Genomic DNA, 27,805 nt, shown 5'->3' on the forward strand with positions numbered 1-27,805 from the left:
TTCACTTTTCCTCCTTATTACCCCAAAAGAAAGAATCATTTAAAATAATTAAAAAAGGAAGGAAAAAAAATTAAGCATCCAGGGGCACAAATGCATCAAGTAAACCAGCAGTAGTGGCCTCTAAATAACTATTTCGTTTTTTTATAACTATTATGAGAAAATCTTCTTGTGTCTTCTACCACCAAAAGAAAAAAAAAAAAACCAAACAAACTTGAAAAGCACTTGTAATAGTAAAAGTTTATCCCACTACTCCTGTGCAAGGTTTCTAGTTCATAGGGGTTTTTAGTCTGCTTAGTTTATAATTAATGGCTCTGCTAGGGTCAGTAGCAAAATTCCTATTGTTGAAAATGGAGTGAAGATTTTCTAGTTAGAATTGTTGTATAGAAGTATTTAGGGACTATTTGCTCCCTAAGGAGAAATAATACCTGGGTTCAATTAATAAAGTTTAATTTCATATTTACATTGATAACTTCCAAGCTGTCCTTCACTCTTAGGTTCATATAAGCAGAATAGACATACAGGTCGGTCAAGCATGTTTTCCCTTTAGTGAATCCATTCTGACTGTTCGTGGTCAGCTTTTTGTTTTCCGTGTGGATAGAGATCGTCTCCAGAATGATGTGCTTCATCACTTTTCCAGGGATTGAAGTGAAGCTGACTGACTGGTAGTTCCCTGTGTCCTCTTTCTTGCCACTTTTGAAGACCAGGGTGACATTTACTTTCTACCACTACTCAAGAACTTCTCCTGATCTCTATGAGCTTTCAAGAGGAAAGAGGATCATGAACTCCCTGGCTATTATGTCAGCCAGCTCCCTCAGCACTTGGATTTATGGATGTCAAGTTTTTTTAGGTGTTAACTGATCCAATCTTCCTTGAGCATTGCTGATTTCATGAGGATATTTTTGATGAACAACACCTAAGTAATGAAACAGTGAATATATTCCAATATATTATTTTGAATCTGTGAGAGTAGCAGAGATGTCTAATTCTGTTTATTGATATTTAAAATACATTTGGAATTACTAATTGTACATTTCTATCAAGGGTCTGCTGAAGAAACAGCATCAGAAGAAGAAAAAGTTTTACCAGTTACAGATGAAGAAGAAGTTTTACCTGTCACAGATGAAGAAGAAAAAGTTTTACCAGTTGTAGATCAGCCTCCTCCCTCTCCTGAGACACCACCACCACCGATTGAACCAGGATCAGATGAATGGATTTATGTAGATGAACCACTTCCTCAGGTAATTCCTGACTGAAAATCTTAAATCTCAAAGTATATATTTTTCTTAGTATTTTATGCAGTCCTACCTAAACCTTTTGCATCATTGCATGCTGTTTTTTTCAATATTTTTCAAGAAAAGGTATGTTATTGCTTTGTGATAAATACACAAAGAGCAGTTGCTACTAAAATACATAAAATAAGGAATCATACTTTCAAATTTAGATTTTTTTTTAGTTCTTTGATGTCACTGTTTGACAAGCTGAAATGACCACACAGACTCGGAACTTGAAAGAAAAGACAGAGCAAGTGCAGAAAAGCCCTGATTTGTTTATTTCATCCTATTATATACTTTTAGAAAGGTGACCGTGGATTGGAGGGTGGAATTCTCAGCTCCCAACCACATTGGTCAAAAGGACTGTCATTCACCCCTCCTCTCGTGGAGAAGAATGCACAAACAATCTCGTTTACTTGAGCAGACCGTGAGAAAAGTGAGAACTTGTACCTTAATATGAACGCACAGAAAACTAGGAAATCTTATGGTGACACTTTGCAATTATGATGAAGAACACAGCTGCCAAAATAATAATTCTTTTTACTATTATGAAATACTAACACAAATTTACTAGATCACTTTTCTTTCAAGGGTACAACAAGGGTATGTTGTGGGTCTTATACAAAGAGTAGGTATGGAGAGATGTGCACTGATCTTTCTCCTAGTATATTTTTTAGTAATATTTTCTCCCCAAGGATATCTTCTCAGATTCTAGCGATCTGAAATTTAGGGGTTTTCTGAAATGGCTGCATATCTGCATCTTCTGTTTAGTAGCTCTCAATGGATTTTTCTTCCATGACTGTGTTTTTTAGTTGGTATAGTAGCTTTTTGGAAACCATTTATTTTTGGTTCTCTGTGACATAGCTTGTAATATTATGTTAATTCTGAAAAAATATTTTGTTTTCTTTGCTTTAAACCATGATCTTTGCTTCAATCGTTTGGTGACCCTAATTCATGGTGACCCTAATTCACGTATTGATAGATAAAATGGATAATAATTCTATAATCAACATCTAAGGGCATTTAAGATGCGACAAGCATCTCTTAAATGTTCATTTTTCCTAATGTTGCTTTTGTTCTCAAATCCAGTTATAATCTGTTCTAGTTCTGCTGTAAATTTTTTGAGATGAGAGGCTTGGGACTACATGCAGTTTTTGAGATGCATATTTTTCAAGGGTGGACAGAGAGGATCTGAAATTCGTTCTGTAATTGCTTTCCTAGCATTTACCAGCTTTTCCTGCTAACTGCAATCACCTCATTTATCAGCTGGGTTTCCTCTGGCCATGGCCATTATTTACATTTCATGGGAGTCAGTCAGTCAAACCACTTTTGCAACACTAGGCAGTCAGCTCAGATTATTATGAGCTCAGTTATGAATGACCAAATTTTCTTACTTCAGTGCTCATTCAGTATCATCGCTTATTTTATGAGCATATCCAAAACAAATACTGGAATATTCTGCTGGAACTTCCCATTCCTTTAGAGACCTACCACTTTTTCCCAAAGAAATCCACAGGATAAAAGTATGTGTTCATACAGTATCTGTCATCAGCTGTAAACCAAAAGAAATACGTAGTGAAAAAAAATGAATCATATGATTTCATGAAATAATATTTTTGTGTATTTTCTTATGCTACAGATAAATGAATTACCAAGAAATAAATCAATTAATTTTGATGTTTTTCAAAAATTCACAGGAGATAATTGATTTTTTAGTACCTTACTGGGAAATGGTAGAAAATACATATATTAATACAATCAAAACTGTACTTAGATGTCTAAGGGATGAACAGTACACTATAATTCATTACATGGCAGATATTAGGTAAGTAGAAATAGTCTTTTATCACATTATTATTTGTGTTATGTATTTTTCGTGGGGCAGTCTGTAACCCAAAAGTTATTTTTACCGCAATTTACAGAAGAAATTTTCAGGATTATTTGAAACGTCCACATCTTATGCAAGAGTTTGTCTCTCAGTGGCAAACAGATTTTAATTCAGTTGCTGATGACCTGCGAGATGACGAGGAAACAAAAGCTGAGCTACACCAAAGGGTTACTGTAAGTAAATAACAGAAATTACAGTATACCCTAGACTATTATTTCCTTTGATAAAACATGAATGATTTTATTATTTACTTCTTTCTTCCTCTTTACAGTTCTTATCAAACTGTGCCATTTTCCTCTTGTGCATAATGTGTCCTTTAAAATTATTTCTCTGTTTTTTGACCATAATTTTCTTACATCTTGCTTTGGTTTTTAGGTTACTCTGTGGTATTGTGATACACTGTAAAATAAATATTTCTCTGCACTCTTTTTCTTTACATTTTGTGGTTTTCACAGATTTTACAAGCTGGATAGTTCTATCACAATCTAAAAAATCTTGGCAGTATTTTATTTTTTCTGTAAATTATATATGATAGTATATGCTTTCTAAAACTGATTCTTGCAAAGTATGTAGAATTTCTTTTGTTCTGATGTTTTGATTCAGTTAGATCTTCTCTAGGTCATGTCCTGAGAGTTCTGTTTCACAAAAATCCGTAACACTAAATATGCTAACAAGTTCAGAGCCAGATTTGGCATAACCCAAAAGTAGAGCTGTCTTTGAATTAATCAGATTCCATTTCAGAACAGACATGATTTTTAGTTGAGTTGTATCAGGAATGCTTCCCAAAAAGGAGAAAAGGAATACTGGCAACCTTTCTAGTTGAAGGGAACATTTGAGGAATAATGGATTAGTTCATCTGAGATGAAAAAGCATTGGACCTCCTTTTCCATAGGAACATTCCTAGAGAATGGAGTAGAGGATTGAAAAATCATCATCCATATTTCTAATTTCTACAGAATAGCATTATAAAAAGACTGGAATCACTCTGTCCTGTATTTTAGAAAGATAAAATTAAAATATTTGGCCTTTTGCTCAAAACAGAAATCCATGTTTGACATTACCCAGTTCAAATTAGAAGAGGAGTTTACACTCCCATATGATGCAGTGAAACTCAGATACTGTGGTAAACCTAAGCACTTTGGAGTGAATATATGATTTTCAGAATAGATCATATTTTTTAAATAACGCATTCACCGCTTGTGAATTCCAAACCTGTGGGTGATTGTGAAGATGATATTCCTCTATGCTTTTAAAGCCATGCTCATTATATCTCCCTGAATGTATGAATTCTGTCAGCTATCCTTCCTTGCTGTTAGAAAAAGGAAATGAAAAGAGTAGCAATCTTCATAATGTTTTTCCCCAAACTCACAGACTCTTCAACACTATAATCTCAGCTGGACCCTTTCTAAAGCACCCCATTTTGTGATGTATGTAAAATTCCTTGAAGGTCCAGAGCCCAGAGGGCAGCCAAGACTTTGTCTTGATGTTGTGGTTTAACCCTAGCCTGCACTCAAGCCTCACATAGCCACTGACCCCCACCAGTGGGATGGGGGAGAGAATAGTGAAAGTGAGGAAGCTCATGGCCTGAGGTAAAGACAGTTCACCAGGCAAAGCAAAAGCTGTGCACAGAAGCAAAGCAGAACAAGGAATTCATCCACTACTCTCCACAGGCACGCAGGTGTTTGGCCATTCCATCACACGTAATGGTGACTTGGGAAGACAAACACAACCACTCCCAGTGTCCCCTCTGCTTCCTTCCTCTCCCTCTGCTTTACTTACTGAGCATGGTGCCATGTGGTATGGAATGTCCCTTCAGTCATCTGGGGGCAGCTCTCCTATCTGTGTCCCTTCCCAGCTTCCTGGTACCTTCCAGCCCCTCGCTGGTGGGTGGGGTGAGGAGCAGGAAAGACCTTGGCTCTGTGCAAGTTCTGCTTAGCAATAACAGAATCATCCCCGTGTTACCAGCACTGTTTCCAGCACAAGTCCAAACCATAACTCATACTCACCACTCTGAAAAAAATTAACTCTTCCCCAGCCAAAACTAGCACACATCCTAAATATCCAAACACAGAATTACTGTGGATAAGACACACTTTAGCAGCACATCTCTATCTGTCTTGCAGCAATTTCTTCAAATTCCCTCTCAGTACATTGCTATCATCTAATATAATCAGTTGCTTGCTATCACTACTTCTTTTTTTCCAAATAGGAGAGGACTGAGCAAATGCATCCATTTTTACTTTTTTTTACTTTTTTTTTACTTTTTTACTTTTTTTTACTTTTTTTTACTTTTTTACCACATTATTACAAGAAAAGGAGAGAGAAACTGCTTCAACGTGAGAAGAAGAGCAATGAGAGAAAAAGAAGATAGTCATGCTTTTAGCTTCTGCCAGAGGAATATAACTCACTGTATCCCTCTGCAGTTTTCTCCACTGCTTACAGTAAATCAAAACTTTGACATAAATAATGTGAGGACAAAGAGTAAAATCCTTCTTTTTACATGTTTAAGAAAGATACTGGAAAGAGCTGTACATTAGTTTGTACAAAACATTAGTGTGTTTGTGAGGTATTGCATTTATGTGAAAGTTTTTTTTGTGGCAAAGCATCTGCAGAGGTGGCTTCTGTAAGATGGCATAGCAGCTGTGAAACAGGAGTGAGAAAATGTGACAAACAGCTCTGTGGTCACCAAGGACAGTGAAGAAGGAGGAAGAGGATGTGCTCCAGGCACCAAAACAGACATTCCCCATGGCTCTGTGGAGAAGGCCATGGTGATGCAGGTTGTTCCACTGAAGCCCATGGAGTATCACAGGGAAGCAGATCTCCACCCTGCAGTCCATGCGGTCCACCCAGGCTGCATCAGGTGGACATGCTGTGAAGGAACAGCAGCCTATGAAGAGCCCAACCACAGTGGTTCCTGGCAGGAGCTGTGGGCCATGGAGTATACACGGTGGAGCAGTACAGTCCTAAAGGGCTGCACACAGAAAGGACTCACACTGGAGTGGTTGTTGAAGAACACAAGCCTGTGGGAAGGACTTGCCCTGATAAAATCTGTGGAGGACTGTAGTCCATGGCAGGAACCTCACTCTGGAGCAGGGAAAGAGTGTGAGGGAAGGGAGTGGCAGATAAAAATGTATAATGAACTCATCATAATTACCCGCTCCCCATTTTCCCTATGCTGTTTAGGAGGTAGAAAAGTCAGTAGTGAAGTTAAGCCTGGGAAGAAGAATGGGTGGGGGAAAGGTGTTTTTAGTTTTGTTTTATTTACTATTATTCTGCTGTGTTATTAATTGTTATTAAATTAAATTAAATCAAGTCTGTTTTGCATATGACAGTGATAGGTGAGTGATCTCCTCACCATTATCTTGATGCATGAACTTTTCTATCATATTTTCTCCCCCTGTGAGAAAATCCCCCTGTGATATTTTCCTGTGAGGAGGAGTGATTAGAGCAGTTTGGTGGACAGCTGAAGTCAGCGAAGGTCAACTCACTACTGCCAATCGATGTCATATGCTTATATGCTTTTCATCCAGCAGCATATTCTTATGTGCACATTCTACAATGTAAACAGCCATGAATATCTGATTGCCTGCACCTTGGCTACCTTTAGCCGTCATTGATGTGTTAGGTAGCCCAGGGACTTCTCTGTGGCTTTTGTCCAATACAGGACAAGTGAATTTATCTGAAGTCTTCAGACGGGGGGAGGAACAGAATCTGACGTAACAGGTTGCAACCAAGACCTGGTTAATAAGAAATCACTTCACAATAAGCCTAAGCTCCTCTCCTTTTCTTCTGTCCCTGAACAGGTCAGATAGGGTAGCACTGCCTGGAGCCAGAGACATCTCATCTTGTCCTACCTTGGCCCTGTATTTAACAGCACTCTTCTCCTCCCATGGCCTCTTACACATAGTGGCTTGTCATTTTCCATGCAGAAATGGCAACAGGGGAAAAACAGGCAATAGGGAAAAACCAGCATGTTTTATGCTTAATTGGTCCTCAGTGCTCAGTGAGCCACATGGTGCTATTTGACATAGTCACTAGCTGAACAGCCCTTAATTAAAGGAACATTAGAGAAAAGTGGTGTGGAAGCTACTCAACTTTGAAAAACACTTGAAATCTCTATTTTTCATGTTGCCCATCCCCTGAGGGTACTATTCTTAGCAAACCATTAACTATTAAACTAGTACTATTAATTAGAAAACCATTCAAGTGGAAAGTTGTTGGTGCAATTGGGAGCTTAGCTATTCATAGTCTCATGTTTGTCTAGCTTAGGTAGATCATCTCTGCCTAAGGAGAGCAAGGCAGCCTGCACACTGAACTCCTATCTTGGTGCTCTTCTCTCTGTCACACTCATAAAGAAACTTTCTGTTAGCTTGCTGTAGGCATATGACCTGAGCAATTGTTCATATTTATAATAGTAAAGGAAAAGCTTCAGATAGAAAGTTGCTCTATACACAGGCAAAAAAAAAAAAAAAAAAAAAAAAAAAAAAGTTACATTTTCTATCGTAATTAATGACCGTTTGATTTTGTGCTTTAGGACCTAAGAGATCTTCTCTGGGATGTCTGTGACAGCAGAAGACAAGAAGCAGAGCAGGAACGTATTGGTATCATGAATGAAGAGTGGTTACCAGATCGTAGGGGGATTGCAATGAACCATTTCTTTACGCTTATGCAGGTATGGACTGCTATAGTAGACCTGAGAGAAATTTCATATGGTTGGCTTCAAATATATGAAGGATTAAAAATTAGTTAAGCAAATGTTCATGTGTTTTCTGAATTTATAGGCAAAGTTAAGAGACAAAAAGTAGGTGACAGTCTATACATTTAACTTTGGAATGCAGGAAAGATTAAGAAAAATACCATTTTTGTTGTTCGACCCACAAAACTTTCAATCTCTATTATATACTGCTACTTTTTGCAGTTTTATAATTCCAGTTAGTTATCTTGAACTTTGTGAGAGAAATGTAACTGCTCTTTATCCTTCTGTGGTCATATTGACATCTCCTTTAAATTTATGAATTACATCATTCACAGCTTGATGTCGTAGTATTTCCCATCTCTCAAATTTATTTCAGTTGTAATTTCACTGATGTGGCTTGAAATTTTATCTGCTGACCAAAAAAATGAAACCCCAAAAAATCAAGTTAGGTTTTCAGATTGAGATGTCATTTGCTGCTGTTGTTCAAATAGGACCCAGCTTTCCATTATGTAACTTAAAAGTTTTCAAGTGTCCATTCAGTCTTGCATTCTTGGTGCATAAATTTAGTTTAGAAAAGGTTTGGAGTATTCTAGACCAGACTAGGCTAGGCAGGCTTTTCTGCAAACTGAGGTGACCATTCTGTGAAAGTTTTGGCAAATTTGAAGAAGAGAATGAAAACAATGTTTTAAACCCATGCCTTGTATGCTAATTTAGTTGAAAAAGCCAGGCCTAAGCAGTTTAGAGTGGGCTTTCAGCCCTTCGAGTCTGTGTGCTGTTTTTATATAGTGGTTATAAAATCATTATATAGTTGTGGTAATTCAAGAAAAGTGTGTGAAATAGTCAATGCTATAGTAAGGAAATTGTTACCTTTGTTTTCAAAAAGTCTACATAATGCCCTAAATAAAGACTTCAGGCCACTGACTAAAGAGAGGTCAAAATATCAAATAACTGCTGACTATCTGAACCTCACTGGTCTTGTAACTTGGGCCTGAATATTTATAGGCCTGAATATTTAAAAAATCCATCTTGAATTATATGCCTAAGGGAGACAAAGTTATATTACAGAGCTTAAATATTTTATTATTCTCCTTTTATATTCAGTTATATCTTTGCAATCCTAGTTCTAAAAGAATTTCATGGGGCATGTATGGTGGAGTTCAGAGGAGATTCACTATGAATCTAATTGATCTGTCCTGTGTGGATATGGACAACAACTGTTGAAAATTACTAACACATATTTACCATATGTAAGCTTTTGTTTTCAAAAAGGAAAATTTAATAGACAACAATACTTCTTGCTTTACTTAGTAGCTATTCCCCCAAATAAATGAATTATTAATCCTAAAACTACAGGACTAAAAGTATAATAACTACAACTTTATGTAATGACTATTATTTTTAGAAGCAGCCAAAAATAAGCTTCTTTGGTATTGAGTTCTCCATTTGTGGGTTTTTTCTGTTGGAATTTACATATGTTCCCCGGGTGGCTCTGTAACTGTGTAAACACATATATTTGTATAAATGTCATTTATCAGATTTCATTCCTTCTTTCTATGTACACAGTTATACTAGAAGATATTTTCTCGTTAAATTATGGATAAGTGCTGGTTTACACCACAAAGGTTTCATCCTTTGTTTTGTGAATGTGGTTTTGTGCATTTTCCCATGAATATTTAGTACTGTTTTGTCAGTTAGAAACTAACAACCTACTGTATCAATAAATCAAAACATGACAGGTGTTAAATGTTTCTTGAATCTTACTTGATTTCTTGTTAGATGATTCACACAAAAAGATCTTCATGACACTTAAGTATTCAAAGTCTGTTGATTACTTGGGTCCAGAAAAACTGTATGACTTTTAAAATTTTCTCCATCACATAACCCTTTTATTTTATACTTTTAAGATTTCATTTCTATTGAACAAGAAGATCCATGGAATTAGTCAGCAATACTTGCTACTAGGAAATACATATACATCAAAATATATTGTAATAAAATTTAGTTCATTCAACATTGTTTACTGTAAATAGCTTTTCCTATCTTAAGATTCTTATTACTGCCTAGAAATGGCAGTGTGAATACATTAGAGATGCAAGTAGAAGTATGCATTCAGTATAGTAAAAATTTTAAAACAAATATGACTGTATTTCTTGCTTTCCCTCAAACTCTTAAGATTTAGAATTGCTTCTGCTAATATGTGATAACAAAAATTTGTTCTGTGGTATGTTGAACTGCAGTTTCTTTATCCTTTCTTCTTAAGGTTGAACTGGATCGTTTCCAGGATACAAGAAGACTCCTTCATGACTATTATAGGGCAATGGAAGGGAAAATCCCAACAGAAGACACTCAAGATTTTACTAGAATCCCACTATTAGATATTATTAATGGAGAGCAGAAGCAAGATCAAGATGAATCAAGAAGGTAGAAATGCAGTATATAATTATACAAATATGAACAAATAGAATGCACTGGTAGATTTTTGGAGTATATAGAATTATATGTGTGTATATTTCAAAGGATGGAGAAATAAGAATTTTTAACCAGGGATTATAGTCAAATGATGAATCTTAAATCATTTTAGAGGTTGCATTTATCCCTCATTTTTTACTTATTTACCTGTATCATAGTCACCAATGCATCACTGAATTGCAAAATATTTTAAAAGCTGCCTCAGGAGGAAATCTCCTATTATGAAATGTTTCCGTCTTTCCTTTCTGTTGCTGATAATTTACAGCACAATCCTCACATATGTAAAGTAAAGTATTGTTGTGGAACATTAGTAGGTTTAAAATTTGTGCCAATAAATCAAACTTAAATGTTATAAATTTTAAGTAAATGTAAAAATAATTAACTGTTATCTAATAACAATTGTAAAGCAAAGCAACCTAGAAATGTAGACTAAACTGAATGCCATATTAAAAGATGAGGGATGCCACCTGATACTTTCACAATACAGAAAATGCCATCAGTAATAACACCTGATGTAATCTTTTTTAACTTAATTAGAATGAATTTAGAAATTACCTGAGTAATGAAACTGTGTCTAACCCATGTGGAATTCATCAGCAAATCACACAGTCATTTGATGTAGTTTATCCACCTTTATTGTTTTTTAGCTGTCACACTTAAACTGGACAGTTTTCTTGCTATACACACACCTCATCAGTTTTGGCCATATAGAAAATTCCTCCCTTTTTATTTTCTGTTGCAAATTTTGAAAATTATATTTTCAAAATACAGTATTCTGTCAGCATATAGTCCAATGTAGATTTTACCACTTTTTATAAAGCAGGATGTAAATTATTCCTTATATTTTATTTTTGAGGATTCCTCTAGTTTCTTGGAAACTGCGTTCACCAGGTAATACCAAGTCAGAAAGTGGAACTCAAAAGAAGAGTCTTAAGGATAAGAATTCTGAAAATAGAGTGGCTCCTTGTAGGAATGATGAAAATCTTATTATTGATACATGGCAAACAGCAGTAACTGCAGTATCAAATATGGTATGGAATGTTTTATTTACTAAAAGATTTCTGGATTGTACTGTCAAAGCTCCCCATTTAGTAGGCAGCCTAAACACATAATCTTTGCACTGTGTACCTCAGTTTCAGATGTCTTGCTCCACCACTGGTATTTCCATTGAATACATTTGTAGTTGTATGAGGAAAATGTTGGAGTCTGTGTTTTCAGCACCTCTGTATTTATAACTGAACCTTCCATTCCATTACTGAGAAATATTTCAGATGTTGTCTCTATGTATCTTCTTCCTTGATAAACTCTTCTCTTATCCCTCAATAGAAGTGTGAGAAGATGGACAGGTTTAATCCCATTATGTGATGTTTGTTCAAACCTTTCACATGTTCAGATCCTATGGTTACATTATTTTTTCTGTGTAGCTAAAAGTAAATTAGATGAGCTTTTCAAATGGTTGGTTTCTAGGTTAGATTTTTGTTTTCTCTTTGATCATTTAAAATAAATGGATTTCTGTTCCCTTTCCATGTAACACTAGGCTTGCTTTCTGTGCTGTTGATTCGTGCTTTTCTAACATTTTCTTCAAGCATAGGCAATGACTACAAGAATTAAACTCAGTATGTCTCTCTACATTTTTGCTGCAGAATTTTTTTTTGATAAAAAATCAAAATTTAATCAATTAGTTAAAATAACTCCTTTATTTTTTAATGTGTGTACTTCTCATCAAGTACTTTCAGCAAGTATAGGCTATTTAAAACAGTAGTTGCACATAGCTGATACTATGTGCTATGTGTGACTGTGGTGTCAAGGTAACAGCTGAAATAGAGTTTCGAGAAATGGAGGACGAAAAGGAACGTCAGCTAAAACAAAAAGCTTTGAAAGCTGCACAGAAACAACAAGGCAAAGTGACTGGGAAAGATACCAAGGATGCCAAAAAGGCATCTTCCAAATCATCTACTAAAAAAAAAGGTATTTAAAATGCAGACTTTCTTTTAGCAGTGCTTGAAATTACTGAAATGTAAATATATGAATAATACAGAAGTTAATAATCCAAGACATTTAATTTGGATTTAATTTCTCTTTTAAGATGTCAAATGTAATATCAGTATGAAAAGCTGGTAGTGATAGAGGGGAAAGGCTTTTGAATGGCAGTTGTATTTATTTAAGCATGTAGTCATTATATGTAGAAATAAATATTCTAAATGGAAAGTAAATATTTTATCATCATGTTCTGTATTGGAATGAAATAGTTACAGCTAGTTTATCAAGTTAAATAAAATTCTATTAAATTCTGCCTACTTGACAGCTGAAGTCCTAAAAAAAGTGGATTCCTATTGAGGTAGGTCTTGCACATAGGCCTGGCAAGAACCTGTCCCACCAGGTGAAAACATAAGATTTATTTTCAAGAGAGAAAAACAGGCAGTGTGCTGGAAGAGATTGTGGCATACAAGGCTGTTTATACATTTTCTCACAACTATTTCCTTGTGCAGGTAGTAGTTTATGACATGTTCACCCTTTGTCTGCTATATATTTGTTATATGTCATAACTTCATTAGAAAGTGAGGCCTGGAGCCTAAACTTTTGTGTCTTTTGTTAAGACATTCTACATAACAAGAGAGAGGTTCAAGCCTTGTAGGTGTAGGGTAGCCTCAAACTCAGGTACGCCATTTCCAAATGAGAAAGCTGTAACTGCAGACTTACTGTGCGTAACAGAGTTGACTTTTTTTTTGACAGAAATTTCATTTCGAGTGTGCTCCGTTCTCTCTCTCTGGTTATTTCTACCTATGCAGAGTGAGCAAAAGCATAGCCTTGCAAATACTTAGCCAGTTGTGAGCCCAGGGAGCCTTAGGCTTATCTTAGCGTCTCAATTCAGCCAAGAGAGCAGCAGATTTTCAGACTTCCAGAAAAGTTTTGTGATAAAACTCAGTAGCTGTTTCATGCTAAGTGGCTAGTATGGAGTTTATGGATTGCTTCTTGGAATGAAATTTTTGTTCAGACCTGGTACAAGATTATCTGAAAGTCCCAAACCAGAGCTGCAGCTAGACAGCTGTGCATTCTTCCTAGTAGAAGATGAACTGTGAACTGATGGATTTGTAACTAAAGTATTGACTTTGATTTAATTTCAAGTAGTTACTGTAGTGTTCCTGTAACATGAGAACTCTTTAGGACAGAGCTATGAGCTGGTAACAGAGTGATACAGCTTACCACCCGTAGTTCTATGACTTCCAGAATTGACAATTTGTTTTATGTTGACCTTATGTATCATGCAGCTATAATTTTATTTTTTCTGTAACACCTTCATCTGCTCTTCTTCTAAGATAAAGCAATTACTAATATTTTAATATTGTTGAGTAATAGTCAAAGTCGTGAGGCTACAGAATTCCATGCAATCTCTAAAAACATGATAAAATACCTTTACAATATCTCTTCGTAGATAAGTAAGTCAAACCAAGGTGGAAATGCAGGTTTGAAGGGGAATGAAATGACTGATCTCTCTTTTTTTCTATTTTTTTTAATAGCATAGTTCTTTTCACTGCTTTGAATGTAACTACTACCATAACATATTTACTATCGTTTGTTAAACTTTAATTTATTCCAGAAGAAACAAGTACTATTCAAAAGACATTTATATATGTTCTGGTTGTGATAAATTAGTAGATACTAGAGTCAAATAGGACTTTCTGACCATCTAGGATCAAACAAGAGGCACACTTCAGTTATGACTTTCCATTCAGAAGTAAATTTTAGGATGTTATTTAACCAACTTTAATACAGTTGTATATGCTGGGGTATTTTTATGTAGTGTTAACCTTAGCATGACTTGCAGATGTAAATCACATTTGGCAACTGAGTATCCACCTTTGCATTCTCATAAATGGTCACATCAAGTAAGGTAGAAAATGTAATTTTTCATAATACACAAATTTACAAGCAAAGTCCAAAGACTGAGAGGTCTGTTTTCCTGCAGGAGCAAAAGACACTCCAGCTCCTATAGACCCTGAAGAATTAAGGAAAGAAGAACTGGCAATTAAAATAAATCAGGAATATTTGAGTGCCTTGAAACATGAGGGTATGTTACTATTTGATTACTTATATTGGTAAGTGATTGTTATTCCTAATGTGGTTAAAGTGCTAGTCAATGCTAACCAGAGACAGTAAGCAAAATGGATGGATAAGAAAGAAAAAGAAGGAGAGACAGTCATGTCTGGAGAAATCAAGAAATAGTGTGGTAATCATTAGTCATTCTGTGGTAAATATACTGAAAGTTGTAATATAATTTTTATTCCTTTTGTCTTCTGTTTCATTTCATCTAATTTAATTTGCTATGACTAAGCAAATATACATCATGAGAGAAAAGGTTTTGCGTAAGTTGTTACTCACACTTCAATATTCAACTGAATTGGATTCAGTATTTGAAATGTTTTGTTCTGGGAAAGAATTTCTTGGCAGTTGCATATTTCATTGATGTTTTTCTCTGATTCCTTCCTCTTCAAGCAACATGGGATTCAAGCAGCAGGACATAGATTTTTTTTGTTCTTCCAAACTGCTTTATGGACAGATCTTCCAAAACTTACATATTTTTCAGTCTCTTTGTCTGTCTTATCCAGTAACTTTTAAACAAAATGGTTCATCTCAGCCAAAAGTAGATGTTTGAAGAAAGAAAGTCCCCAACTAAAAATGGTTTAAGAATTTTTTTTAGGATAGGTTTAGACTAGAAGAAGGACTGTTTTGTCATTAAAGGGAAGATAGAACTCAGCTTTTATTGGTTCTGTTTGGCAACAGTTGGCAAGCCCATCATCATATGGTACCTTTTTGGTAGGCTAACTATTTTATTATGATAGATAGAGGGCAAACAGCAGTTATTAAACAAACCACAAACTCATAAGGCTTCTTTAGATCCAGTCAGAGCAAATGCTTGTACACCTATGTCTTTCAACCTGGTTTAACACAAAAGCAGTTCAAGAAAAAATATTCTAAGATTTTGAGGTAATGAGAAGAATAGTAATAACTTTGAAGATACTAATTGCGTGAAGATGAATTTTAGTGAGTCATTAACATGTTTAACATGTACATTTACATTTAACATGTAGTAAGTCATTAACATTTTTCTTGACATTGCTTCATTTTCTTCCCATATTTAAGAAAAAAGCCGAGAACTTAAGGAAAGCTGAACATGTTGAGCTCTATTTCCTATTTGCACAGGCACATAGCTGGTATTTGAGAATCATAGTTTTGCTTGCAGCTTTGTTATCCTGTCACCTTTTGGTAACTTGTGGTTTTCATTATACAGATACATAGAGTCTAACAAAGGCATTCGTTGTGTATAGTTGCTAAGTTTTTAATATTGATTTAATATTTAATTTCTCTGTTGCATCAATGTACCTTGCCTTTTATTCTGTTAGTGTTAAGAAAGCAGCTTTATCAGTCATTTATGCAGTACCTACCTCTGAAAATGCAGGGAGACAAAATTTGTCATGCACTTACCTCTGTAACATGCTGATAGCAGCTGCACAAAGGACATGTAGAGAAGCCACAATTACAGCAGTCTTAACTGTACTACAAGAAAGGTGACTAGCCAGGCAGAAAGTATCCTCTAAGATACTTTTAGCTAAAAACAGTTAAATATGTTGAGCTTTAGGTGCTTAGACTGAGAACATTTGTCACATTTTATAAATATTATTAATTTTGACTTTACCATTTAAACAGAGGCAGGCACAAAATCTCGGCTAGATCTTATAAAAGAAAAAGCTTTAGCATTTCTTGAGGATCTAAAATTTAAAGCAGAAGAGGCTTTTAAAGATATGGAAGAGTGTCTTGGATCCACCTTCTTGGAGGAAATATCAAGGTAACGTGTATCAATTTTAAAAAGGATTTTTTTTCTTTCTTTAACCTAACTATGGTAGTAAATGTAGTTGTTTCTGGAGACAGAATTAATTTGGAAAAAAAATGTAGAAAATAATAATTTTATTGAGTTGTATCTTAGAAACCTAAATGCTAATAACTAATTTCATGGCTGACTAAAAGGTTCTGCTTGTAGCTGTAAAGGTAATTATCATGCTATGCTATTTTTCTAGACTACAGGTTTAGCATATTCATGAGCAGACAATCAGTTATTCCATTCAGTAGAAAGTTCTGTATCATTTCAGTAGCTTCTGTCATTTTGGAGTGTGGATTATTTTCTTTCCTGTTTTTTACATGCACTGGAGAATTCTATCTGTTGTTCTTAAAACCATGTATTACATTTCTCAAAATTATTTCAAGCACTGTTAGAAAAAATTTCTCCTTCACAATTTTTCTGTCCTAGTAAATAAAATGTACTTGGGATCACTATAGCATACTAGACTACCTGGCATAGACTGACCAATGTCTGTATCTTTAAAGGGCTTTTCCTCTCTGAAGGAGTACTTTGCCATTTGCGAAGTATTTCTGGCCTCTATTAACTTCTGAATCATTACTGGGACAGTGCTGCTTGATCCATGTCAGGGCATGACCAAGAAGAGAGGCATAAATGGAGGATGTGAAGGCCTGAACAGGCCATAGTTCAAAGAGGCAATGCCTCTTCCTTCTAGCCAGTTTTATTTTCTCTCCTGACGTGTGCTAACAAAGACACAGTATTTACAGAATATCATATCCTTTGACCTGACATTCCCAGGAAGATCTGTTGTTCCGTATTATGGACAGTTGATGTCTTTCCCTGTATAAATTGTACTCATTTCACTTGAAACAGGAGATCACACGCCTCTCCAGTATCCTAGCCTAGAAAGTGCTTTCATGTTTTTCCATCAGGTCTCTTCTGTGTCTTAGATCAGACTTCATATAAATTTCTGACTACAGTCAAAAGATTTCTTGCAGCAGAGGAGGAGTAGACTTCATAATAATTTTGGTAGCTATAGAATTCACACAGAGGATTTGAAATTCTTTCTTTAGTAAAGATTTAAAAGCACACACACATTAAAATGTAAAGCTACATTTTTAACGTTGTATATTATACTCATGAGTTTCTGCATTTATGCTTTCAGTGTTGAAAAACTGGTAGAGGTTTCACGACATCATATTGAGAGTTCGAGCAAAATCCAATATGAAATGACTTTAGAAGGAACAGATTTCTTCATCAATAGTGATGTAAAAGTGTTTCCTGACCCTGTTCCTGACCCTGCTCCTCCACCAGAATTTCAATGCCTAGAAACCTCTGGAAGTAGTACTCTAAGTATTTCACAACTTACTACATTTCATAAGCAGTTTCTAGAGCTGGCACCTAAAGGTAAGAAATTTTTTCTTTATAACTCCTGAAGGACTGTTGGTTGCGTACTTAAAATCTAGAGTAATTGGGAGCTTAGTCAGTTATCTGTATTGTTAAAGATAACATTAGCTATCTATATTGTTAAAGATTGTACTACAGTTAAAGATCCTGCTGCATAGGAAAGCAAAGTCATGGTGAGGGATATTGAAAATGTGAAGTAACAGACCACTTGAAAGCTTTTAATGGCTTTCCTATGGTCTTTTTATTGTCAAGACCACATGTTTAGTATTCATCTAACAGGTGTCTCTGTAATAGGTTTTCAGTACAGTGTGTATCATGTTTATGTAAACATGCAAGTTTTTAAATTATTTACTAATTGAGAGCTCAATTAACTCAGACTATATTATTTTAAAACATAAATTTAAAATGATCAGTATTTTCATGGAATTATTATATAGGGTCTATTACAAATATTAACCATTATGTTCTTCAAGTCAATGTGTGCCTGTTGTCTGGGTGATTTGCAAGCATTAGCTTAGACACGTAATTTTTTTACCTTTAAACATGTATTTATTTTATGTCTACCCTCTTATCATGGGAACTTAAGGCTTAGGATGCCTAAAAAGTCTTACTTGAAATAGTTCCTAAGACGGTTTAATTGTTACAAAGTACTTCAAGTAAGGCAGTTCTAACTGGAGATGGAAAGTATTTACACATGTATTTGCAGAGTATTTCATTTGTTCCATTTCATATTTGCACCAGTGTTCCATATTATATTTATAAGTTTAGTATTATTGCCACTAAGGTTGCGAAGTATGATGTGTAAACAAATGCTTACAATTCAAAATCTAACTCTTCCAGTGTAGAAAGGCTATGAAGGCAGAATAAAGTTGAGTGTAATTCTTTATTGGGAAATATTTTTCATGTATATTTATAGAGCAGTTCCAATTTCCTTTTGCATACAAAACAGTTTTAGGCAGATACTTACGGTTTTTCCATAGAGAGATGCATATCATCTCTAATGTACGAGTGTAGATGTGTGTATAAGGATTTCAAAATCTTCTGTAGAGACCTATTCTGCAGATAGCATTGCATATATAATGCCACACAAAATTAAAAACCTGTGTTTGTAGTCATTTACAGTGCCATAGAAATGAAACAGATACCAGTTTGATTGGTACTTCCAGTTAAAAGGGTTTTTTTGGTTTTAGATCATTGATGATTTAAATACTTAAAACTAAAAAATTTTGTCCATTACAAACTTTAATATTCTTGACATATTTAGGACAGAACAATCATTTTCTCTGTAAATTTGTAATAATTAGCAAGAAAACAACTGAAGTCTTTATCATTCTACAGTATTTCCCTTTTGATAGTATTATATTCACTAAAATGACCTAACATGATTTGCATGATCATCTGCAAAAGAGTCATGAGACAGTAAAAGAATGCTGTTGCTTGTTCTCTGAGACAATGGGAAAGAATTATTGTTTAAAATAAGGTCCCATACCCCATGTATTTATCTCCTGTTTGGTGACTATTAAGTTAAGGTACTTACTTCTTTTGGATAGCTGAATAAGGATGGAAAGCACAAGCTGTGCTAGTCATATTTAAAATGCTTCCTCTTACACATTTTAAGACAGCATAAATCACATCCTAGGTTTCCTAAGGCAACCACTTCACTTCACTATAGACTCCTTTCTTTCCTAAAACATCAGGAAAAATTTTCATAGCCTTCGTTCTCCCCTTATTCAATAGAATGGTCAACAGAAAATACACATCTCAGTAGTTAGTCTCTCACTGAACAAAAGAGAGAAAAACACTAAAGCACCCAGCACAGTGACAGTGAATTTGTTGAACAGCATCTCTAAAGGAGATACCAAAAGGTAACAAACAAACTCCTACCTTTGAGAACCTCCAAACAGATCTAGATTTGCTGCCAAACATCTTATTCTTTTCTTATTCTTACCCACCTCAGCATATCTCTCAGCATTCACAGTGGAAATACACATAAAAAACCACATGGGGCATAGGCTATTGCGCAAGTCTAAATAGAATAAATCTACCAATCTCCTTGTAGTAGAATAGAAGTAGTAGTGAATAATTAATTTCCTAAATTTGTTCTGAAAATTGGAAATTAGGCTTTTCTAAAGCATCGCGGAGATTACATGGAGCATATTTTTACTTAGAAATGCAAGCAAACAAAGACTAACAAAGGAGGGGTGATTATATTAGAAGAAATTGTAAATGTGTAATATGTAAACAAGTTGTGCAAAAGATATTTGCTAAATGTCAAAAGGAAGTCTTTTCAAGATATATTTTACAAATTCCAAAATTAAATCTAAAAGTGGGAGGGCCAGTATAGTTAGAAATGTTTGATATTCATGGAAGAATTCTTATGAAACAGTTTTGTGTTTCCTAGGAATCTAAAGTTTTAAAGAACTGCCGATTCTTCACAGTGAACTTAGTGCTATCCTGCACACTCGACTCTCCATGGAAGCACATTATTCTCCATTCTAAGCACCAGCAGACAAAAAACCATCTTGCGCTGGACCTTCCTACCTACTGACAGTCTTTCATTTGAGAAAGATATTTATTTTTTGTTTTATTATTATCCCAAGTGCTATTGCCTTAAGTCAACATGAGTCTGCACTAATTAATTTCACTAACTCTTTGATCAAGTTTTTAACAGTGCTCTAATATATTACCTTGGGAGTGCTTTTTCATAGGAAGAGTTGTGACAAGTCTTAAATGAAGCTAATAACATTCACCTTTTTTAATTTCTCTCTTACAGTCTTTTGGAATGCATGCCTTTCTAATCAACAAAATTAAAATATTTATTAGATCTCATCTCCTTTGATTCTCTTCAGCACTACAATCTTCTATAACCACATATCTTCTCATTTCAATTAGCACATATATGGAATGTCTCCATTTTCTGCTAAAGCTATTTCAGAGAACACAATGTGGGTGTGGCTTTGCATTACCCAGCAGATCAAAGTAGATTCTATCCCAGATTTGTTCTCCATCTTATGATTGAATCACACAAGAGCATTTAATTTTTTTTTTTTCCTTTTCACAGGCATGATCCTTATGAACCATTCCAGTTTAATTACAGAACTGATTCTGTAATTGGATAGACTAGATAGACACCAGTCAGACTTAAAAAAAATCTTTATCAAATAACCAAAAAATGTTTAAATACTTCATTATAAAACTATTAAATAGTCTGCTAAGATGTAAACATAAGGGACAAACAATGGCTATATTGCATTGCTGTTTGTTTCAGATTGTGAACTTGTGAATTGTATTTTACTGTGTTGGTAGATTTGGAGCAGACAGCTATATTAAAGTGTGTGTGTGTAGTTCAGCTGAAATGTTACCTTTTCAATGGATTATTTTATTGAGTCAGAATTATATAATGGCCCTGGATAACGTCTACAGATTATGCTTTCTTTCCACAAGCACTTTTGTAGAAACAATTGAAGAATAGTAATTGCCTGACTTCGATGCAAGTAGAGATTTAAGTCCATATGAGATCATAGGAATAGTTTCATCATCTCTAACTTGTATCTTTTAAAGACAATTTATCTTCGATGTGTTTTTCTTTTTAACTTGAAAATATGGAAGTTTTAATTGTGTGGACAGAGGAAGTATTCCTTTGTAGCTGAAAACTTAGTCATTCTACCAATAGTTTAATTTACACTTACTGTTATGTCTCTTAATAAGTCATGTATATTATTAACTTCAGAAATTTGTGGAGCACATTTAACATATTTGTATATGTTTCTGTGCATTTGCAAATATGTGTATATCAATATATATATATCAAATTTTAAGATTTCAGTCAGCATGACAGAGGACCTCACTACCTCTGTGCAGCAACAAAAATACCTTAGGTCTCAGTGTCTCTAAGTATAAATTCCCAGTTCTTGCTATTTAATGAAGATTGGACATATAGCAACACCAATAATTAGTGAATGAGTTATGCAAATATTTACAGTGAAATTGACCTGTAGAGAGTGATGAGTCTATCAACAACTTGGATGAAAACCGTCACGTTTTTGAGACTCCCATGTTTTTCATCTAAGGGTAAAAGTATCTCATATTACTGCCTTTTAGAGTCCTAAGGTTAGAAGAATATAATTCAGCCTTCAGAGTTTATTCCACTCATTCATCCTTATAAAATTGCTATAGAGTCTGGAGTGTAATTTGCAAGGGATTATTATCCAAAGCCCTACTCAGGAATTGCTATAGAAATACTTTTTCGCAGTGAAAATAGAAGGGAATATTAATTTGTTCAAACATTTTGGTAAAATTTGATGAGAAGTGAATAAATGGTAACATGATTCTCATCTCTAGTATATGTTTACATTTTCTTAATATTTTGTTGCCAGTGTAAATTTATAATCTGAATGTTTAATAGAGATTTACTACATTATTGATTTATGGAGATATTTTTAAACAGCACCTATAGAAAATTCTCTACTGACTGGTGTATCATTAAGAAATAGTCTCTTTTGTAATCTGCCTTATAACTGAGGCATAGTGATTGCTCTTTATTTAGATGCCACGGGTTCATCTAAAATGTCACAGTCCTAATTTACAGAGTGTAGTGTAAACTTATGCTGCTGTCATTCATAATGCTCCTTTTAAAATGTTTGATTTTTCTGTTTTCAAGTTTCACTAGTGGTCATAATCTTAATATTGTCACTAATTTGGTTTTTTGCATTTTTTTTAACTTTCTGCACTGTTTATTGAAACATATAAAAGCTTTCCAATTATTGTTTGTATCAGGGAATGATACTGCCTTTTAAGAAGATTTTAATGAAAAACAGATCTACCTAGTGTAGCTTTTCCCACATTAGTTTTCTTCTTGATTTCATTTGATAACAAACTTTATGTGCAGAAGTTGCTTCATAAGTTGCTTCATAAGTAGTACAGGCTGGCTTCTTTTTGTATCCTCTGCTGTTTCCATGGTACCACTGCAACATATCCCACCTTTTCCTATATTCCCAGTTTCTTCATGTGAATTGAAAAAAAGTGTTGGAAACACTGTAGGCCCATCTTACAGGCAATATTATACCTGAAAGTGGATCACAGGTCCAATAATGATCTCTGATCCCTATTTCCCTAATCATCAGCAAATTTCCGCAGGTTTCCATGCGCCTAAAGAAGTAGTAGGCACTAAGGAGATGTTAAAATGCTTTTGTTCCTTACACCCTTTTTACTTCTCAAGTTGCACGTCCAGTTCTCTAGCCCTCCACCTATCATTCACTTTACCCTGTGGTTTTGTGTCTGCCTAATGAAGTTTTTTAATCTTTACTGTATGTTAAGAATATTTCTCTTCCACTTTTCAGTTCTGTTTATGGTACCAGAGCATGTTAGAAAAACATCCTGAGACAGTTCATTTTGCTATCCATGTGGACCACAGCTGCTACCTCAGATTTTAAGTTCTTTACAAGAATGATTCATACTGGAAATGTATTTAAACTGCATGTTCCTAACTTCTTTTATTAATATTATGGCCTTTCAGGATGCTTAGAATAGAATGGAACAAGCTGTCACTTTTTTCAACAATGGGAACAAACACTTCTCACGAATTGTATAGTGTATATATATATAAAAATTTTCTCCTTCTTCTAAAATAGAAAAGAGTCGCACACAAAAACTCTTTTTCTCGAGACCTTTTAAAGCACTGGGAATAGCATTTGTCTCTATGATTAGCTTAATGTACTCATTAATTTTGCATCTTGACGTACATATCACAATAAGGAGGGTGCAGAGTCAGATTTTAGGTCATCTGCAGAGTTACTTCTGTTATTTTCCAGTGAACAAATATATTTCTCATTTTATTGCTTCCATTCTGCATGCAATTTGTCTTGCTTATTTGTTTGCTTTCTTTTCTAAGTCCTTAATTATGGCAATGGTGTACTAAAAGAATCATTAAATTACTGGCCAAAAGTAGGAGACAAATGGGATCTAGAAATAAAATTTTCAAAATGTCAGCTTATGGAATTTGTTCCTACAAAATATAAGGGTGATCATCTTCAGAAAAAACTGGGAAAAGTTGAGAACAATCTCAGTGCATCAAGAATGTGTATACAGTTCTGAAGGCAGTAATAATATCATTTGCAGATAAATACATTTTAAGACAATTATGTCAACTACTGCGTAAGCATTTTAGGCATTCTGTGTCAGGTTTTGGATTATGCATTTACAGACTTGCTCCAAGTCAACATTTCTGCTAATGCCAGCTATGATAGACATTGTAATATTTGTGACTTTAGCAGTATTTTCTGGAGACATTTTGCCTAAAAGACCATTTTGAATTCCACTTCATAATTTTGCTCTTCCCCGTTTCAGAAATAGTATAGATGCTGCTGCACTTCATGGGTTGCCTACTCTGACAAACTTCTAATAGTCAAAATAAAAACTGACCATTTCTTACAGGAATCTTGGTAGCCTTCAAGTGATTTAAGAGTAGATCTGCTTTCCTTGTTTCTCTTTCATGGCTGTTCATTTCAAGTCAAACTCTTGTCCCAAATTAACAAGATAAAAATTTACAAAAAAATAAAAGATACAACTGATATTTTATCAAATAAGAATTATTTTATATTTAGTTGTTTCTTTTTAAATTATAGCCATAAGAGCACTGAAGCAATTTAAAAGCAAGACTAATTCTTCTAGCAACAGAGAAGTTGGTGACAGAGGGAAAGAGAAGAAAGATTTGGAACATCAGAAAACAAGGAGGAATCACCAATTTCCAAAAATATGGCTAACAAAATACTCCTGGTTAAAATATGACGATGAAAGGGGAATAATGTTTTGTGTACCATGTCGTAAACATAATGTGGATTTGGGGGAAAATATTCATAATTTTTGTTCTGGCACTGATGACTTCAAGCTTGAATTTATAAACACACACCAGAGTAGTGAAGCTCATGCTTGGGCTATCTGCATGGAAGCTGCCAGTTCTGCTTTACCAGATAAAACTTCTGCTGAGCAGATGTTGAAAAGCATGAACTCCATAACATGGGATAGAGTGGAAAAAGTTTTTAGAAGATACCATGGTATTGCTAAATCTGGCTTTCCCGATATAGACCCTGATGGGATGTACAAACCAGATAAACTTTAACACTTGTTCTTCTGAAGACCTACAGAGGCAAAACAAATCCATCTTCCCATTCCTGATTATTAAGTGCACAGATTAGTCTTCCCATAATAAGTACTCTTACAGACAGGATATGACTAATACACTTCACAGCTTGAACTACTTTTTATTTCCCTGTAAGAATATTTGTAAGTGTTGCAATAAGAATACTATATCTTGATTTTTAATCTAGCATCTGAGAATGAGTATAGTTTAGAGAATATATATTTTCATAATTCTTCATATTCTAAATGCACCTTTCTACTTGATAATTTCAAAAGGTAGAGCATACCAGCAGAATATAGTTTTACCATCAAGGAAATAGCTATGATTTATATCAAAAGATAGCTAAAATTAAATCATTAAATCATTAAATCTTGGTTTCTCCAATGGCAAATGAAGGTGTACTACAGGTAATGTGGGAGAAATTAATATGAGGTCATTCACCTTTGAATCACTCCTCTGCTAAATTAGGATACCTCTCTACTTTCAATATAAAATGCATGTAGTGATACAGAAGATACTCAGTACCCCACACCCTGCTGTAGTACTCAGCTCTGCTCTATACTGAGCTATGCTATACCACACACACACACAGATATATATATGTGTGTGTGTCTATATATATACACTACAGTCTCTTTTTGGTATTTTGCATAGATGTTTATTCTACTTCTGGGTATAAAGAGTGTGTCAGAAATGGAGTAGGTTTTGAAGGAATGCCTCATTAATGCATGTTAGTCCACTGCAAGAGAGTTAGTTTGTAGGGACCAGAAACAGAGATCAGTACCATGCATTGTATAAAATATCTGAACTTGTGATTTCACTGACAAAAAAATGTTTAGATATACTTTGCCCAGTAAGCAACAGGATGTATATTTCATGGATTACCTTATTAGATATGTGGCTTATTATATATCAAATTGTGAATTCTAGGGGTTTTCTTTTAAATCACATAATACCAAGAGGGTTCTTGTCTCTCAAAGTTTTCAAATGGAGATTTTTAACTATGTTCAGATTAGAAAAAGTTTGAAAATGCGTTCCAAGGAAGTCCAACAGGTGAGAACAAAAAAAGAAAGAGAAACCAAAAAATGGTGGTTTTGTAATACTGAAGTCACTTCCCTGATGCAGGGTGGGTGCATGCTTTCTTATGATCTTTTCATCCATGAAACTAGCAGAATTCCTTCAACCTCACATCTCAAGAGATATATTTGAAGCCTGTGATGATTCTTGCTGCTTTCTTTTGGCCAGTCTTTCATTTACATACATCCTTCTTGATATAGAGTTTCCAAAGTTGTATTGTAGAAGAAGCCTTAACATCTGGTGGGGGAAGAAAAAAAATTATTTGCAGTGACTTTCCATGTACTTTCTCGTAATATTGTAATCTGCTATAATCCTTAGAGACTTGTCTATAGAAGTTTTACTTTAGCAGTAAGATTCCCTTTGGGACATTATTTCAGTTTGTTATGTCAGGCCCAGTGGGGCACTTGACATTTATCTTTATTGGATAGTATCCTTTTATTCTAGACTTTATCTCCAATTTTTGAAGTTCACTTGTAATTCTAATCCTGTGTCTCCAATGTGCTCAAAGTCTGTTCTTGAATTGTTTTATCTGCAATGTAATAAATGTATCTATTTGTGTAGTTCATTTCCAAAAGGTTCTTTGATCTGTTTCTGGTGAAACTCTGACCATCTCTCCAGTTTTTCAAAGTCTTCGTGAATACTGATTCTTTTTACAAGATGCCTCCTACTCCTCCTAATTAAAAATGCTTAACTTTCTATTCACTCTCCTACATTATTCAACTAAAACTTATTAGGTTTGGTTTCTTTTATTTTGTACTTACAAAAGGATTTTGTGAAGAGCATATCTGTTTTGAAATGTGTCTTTCTAAGTGGAAAAGGCCAATTCTGGGAATTGTTTTTCTTTTGCCTTCCTAGAGGACATTATTTTCTTTCACTGCTTGCAGAGGACCATTTGCAGACACCAGTATTCTTTTCTGGGAACCATCTGTGTAGCTTCCACTCTCAGCATCTCTCCGTGATTATGAAGCACTGGCAACCCTTGAGCTGAAATGATGAGTCACCTCTTGTTTGGTATTATAATCAGATACTCAAAAACAGTTCTGTGCTCTGTAATATATACCCAAATCCACTAAGTCTAGACAGAATATCTAAAAGACAGTGAGAAACATATTTCAACCCTCAAGTTTATGAGGGATTTCCTCTGTTTCTTTGAGACTCCTTCATTCTTCCTACCTATGTCAGTAAGGGGAATTAAGTCACAGTCCATTTGAAGATTTTGAACTACTATAACTTTAGAATTGTCCCTCATAGGATGTTTCTGGAGGAGATAGTAAAGTAAAAGAAATTACCCTACAGCACATCAGCAATTCTATAGTTAACATAAACAATCGTATAATTTATGTAAATTGTGAGTAGTGTTTTAGATTGCAATCCTTAATCCCATCTCAGACATTAGTTTTGATGAAAGTTCTTTAAATTCCATATCCTCAGATACTTTCAATGTATGTTTCTGAAGTCATGTAGCATCACTAAAAGTGATATGAGGATATTAGTATCCTTTTAGAATTCTGTGAAGAAAATCAAAATTAAATATCATTTCAGGAAGTCAGAAATTCATAAGAAATACAGGAACTACATCTTTTATCATAGTAGTAGTTGAACAGTTTAAAACATAGGATGGTGTGACAAAAAGCTAAGTTAGACTGCCAGTGATCAAATGGAAAGGGAAATGTTTAGCAAAAACACAAAATAAAAATTATTAGTTTTATGGTCTTCATGGTAAAGCACTCGAAATCCGAGACTGCAGAAAAGATGTAAAAATTTTCTGTTATTTTTTGTAGTTCACTGGCTCCTTCATAGACCATAGCCTGTTTTCCCCATGAACCACTGAAATGTTACCTGGTTTATTGACTCTTAGATGAAATGTCCCAGTAAGGATGCTCCTGTGATGCAGGCTGCATTGTGCTATATGGAAATGATCTGATTCTTGAGACTTGAAGTTTTCATGAAGAACCCAAATTTCTGTTTACTTTAAAATTATTATATTAGCAATTCAAGGTGCTTC

At 34.6% G+C, this 27,805-nt stretch overlaps 1 protein-coding gene across 2 annotated transcripts in view; it reads left to right on the plus strand.

Annotated features, from left to right (window-relative positions):
* Window positions 1-27,805, plus strand: part of SPEF2 (sperm flagellar 2) — an 81,125-nt gene that overhangs the window by 29,494 nt on the left and 23,826 nt on the right. The window contains exons 18-28 of one of the 2 annotated variants that reach the window (XM_063423988.1): window positions 1,042-1,238; window positions 2,969-3,096; window positions 3,194-3,332; window positions 7,694-7,831; window positions 10,116-10,276; window positions 11,181-11,355; window positions 12,133-12,292; window positions 14,292-14,393; window positions 16,031-16,169; window positions 17,344-17,585; window positions 19,987-24,332. In XM_063423988.1, the coding sequence (XP_063280058.1) occupies window positions 1,042-1,238; window positions 2,969-3,096; window positions 3,194-3,332; window positions 7,694-7,831; window positions 10,116-10,276; window positions 11,181-11,355; window positions 12,133-12,292; window positions 14,292-14,393; window positions 16,031-16,169; window positions 17,344-17,585; window positions 19,987-19,994 (1,589 nt within the window). In that variant the 3' untranslated portion in view covers window positions 19,995-24,332. Of the gene's footprint in view, window positions 1-1,041; window positions 1,239-2,968; window positions 3,097-3,193; window positions 3,333-7,693; window positions 7,832-10,115; window positions 10,277-11,180; window positions 11,356-12,132; window positions 12,293-14,291; window positions 14,394-16,030; window positions 16,170-17,343; window positions 17,586-19,986; window positions 24,333-27,805 lie in introns of those variants that run through there. The other variant, XM_063423989.1, reaches the window with a different exon arrangement.

The sequence above is a fragment of the Prinia subflava genome, chromosome Z (genome assembly GCF_021018805.1).
Source record: "Prinia subflava isolate CZ2003 ecotype Zambia chromosome Z, Cam_Psub_1.2, whole genome shotgun sequence".
Taxonomy (NCBI): domain Eukaryota; kingdom Metazoa; phylum Chordata; class Aves; order Passeriformes; family Cisticolidae; genus Prinia; species Prinia subflava.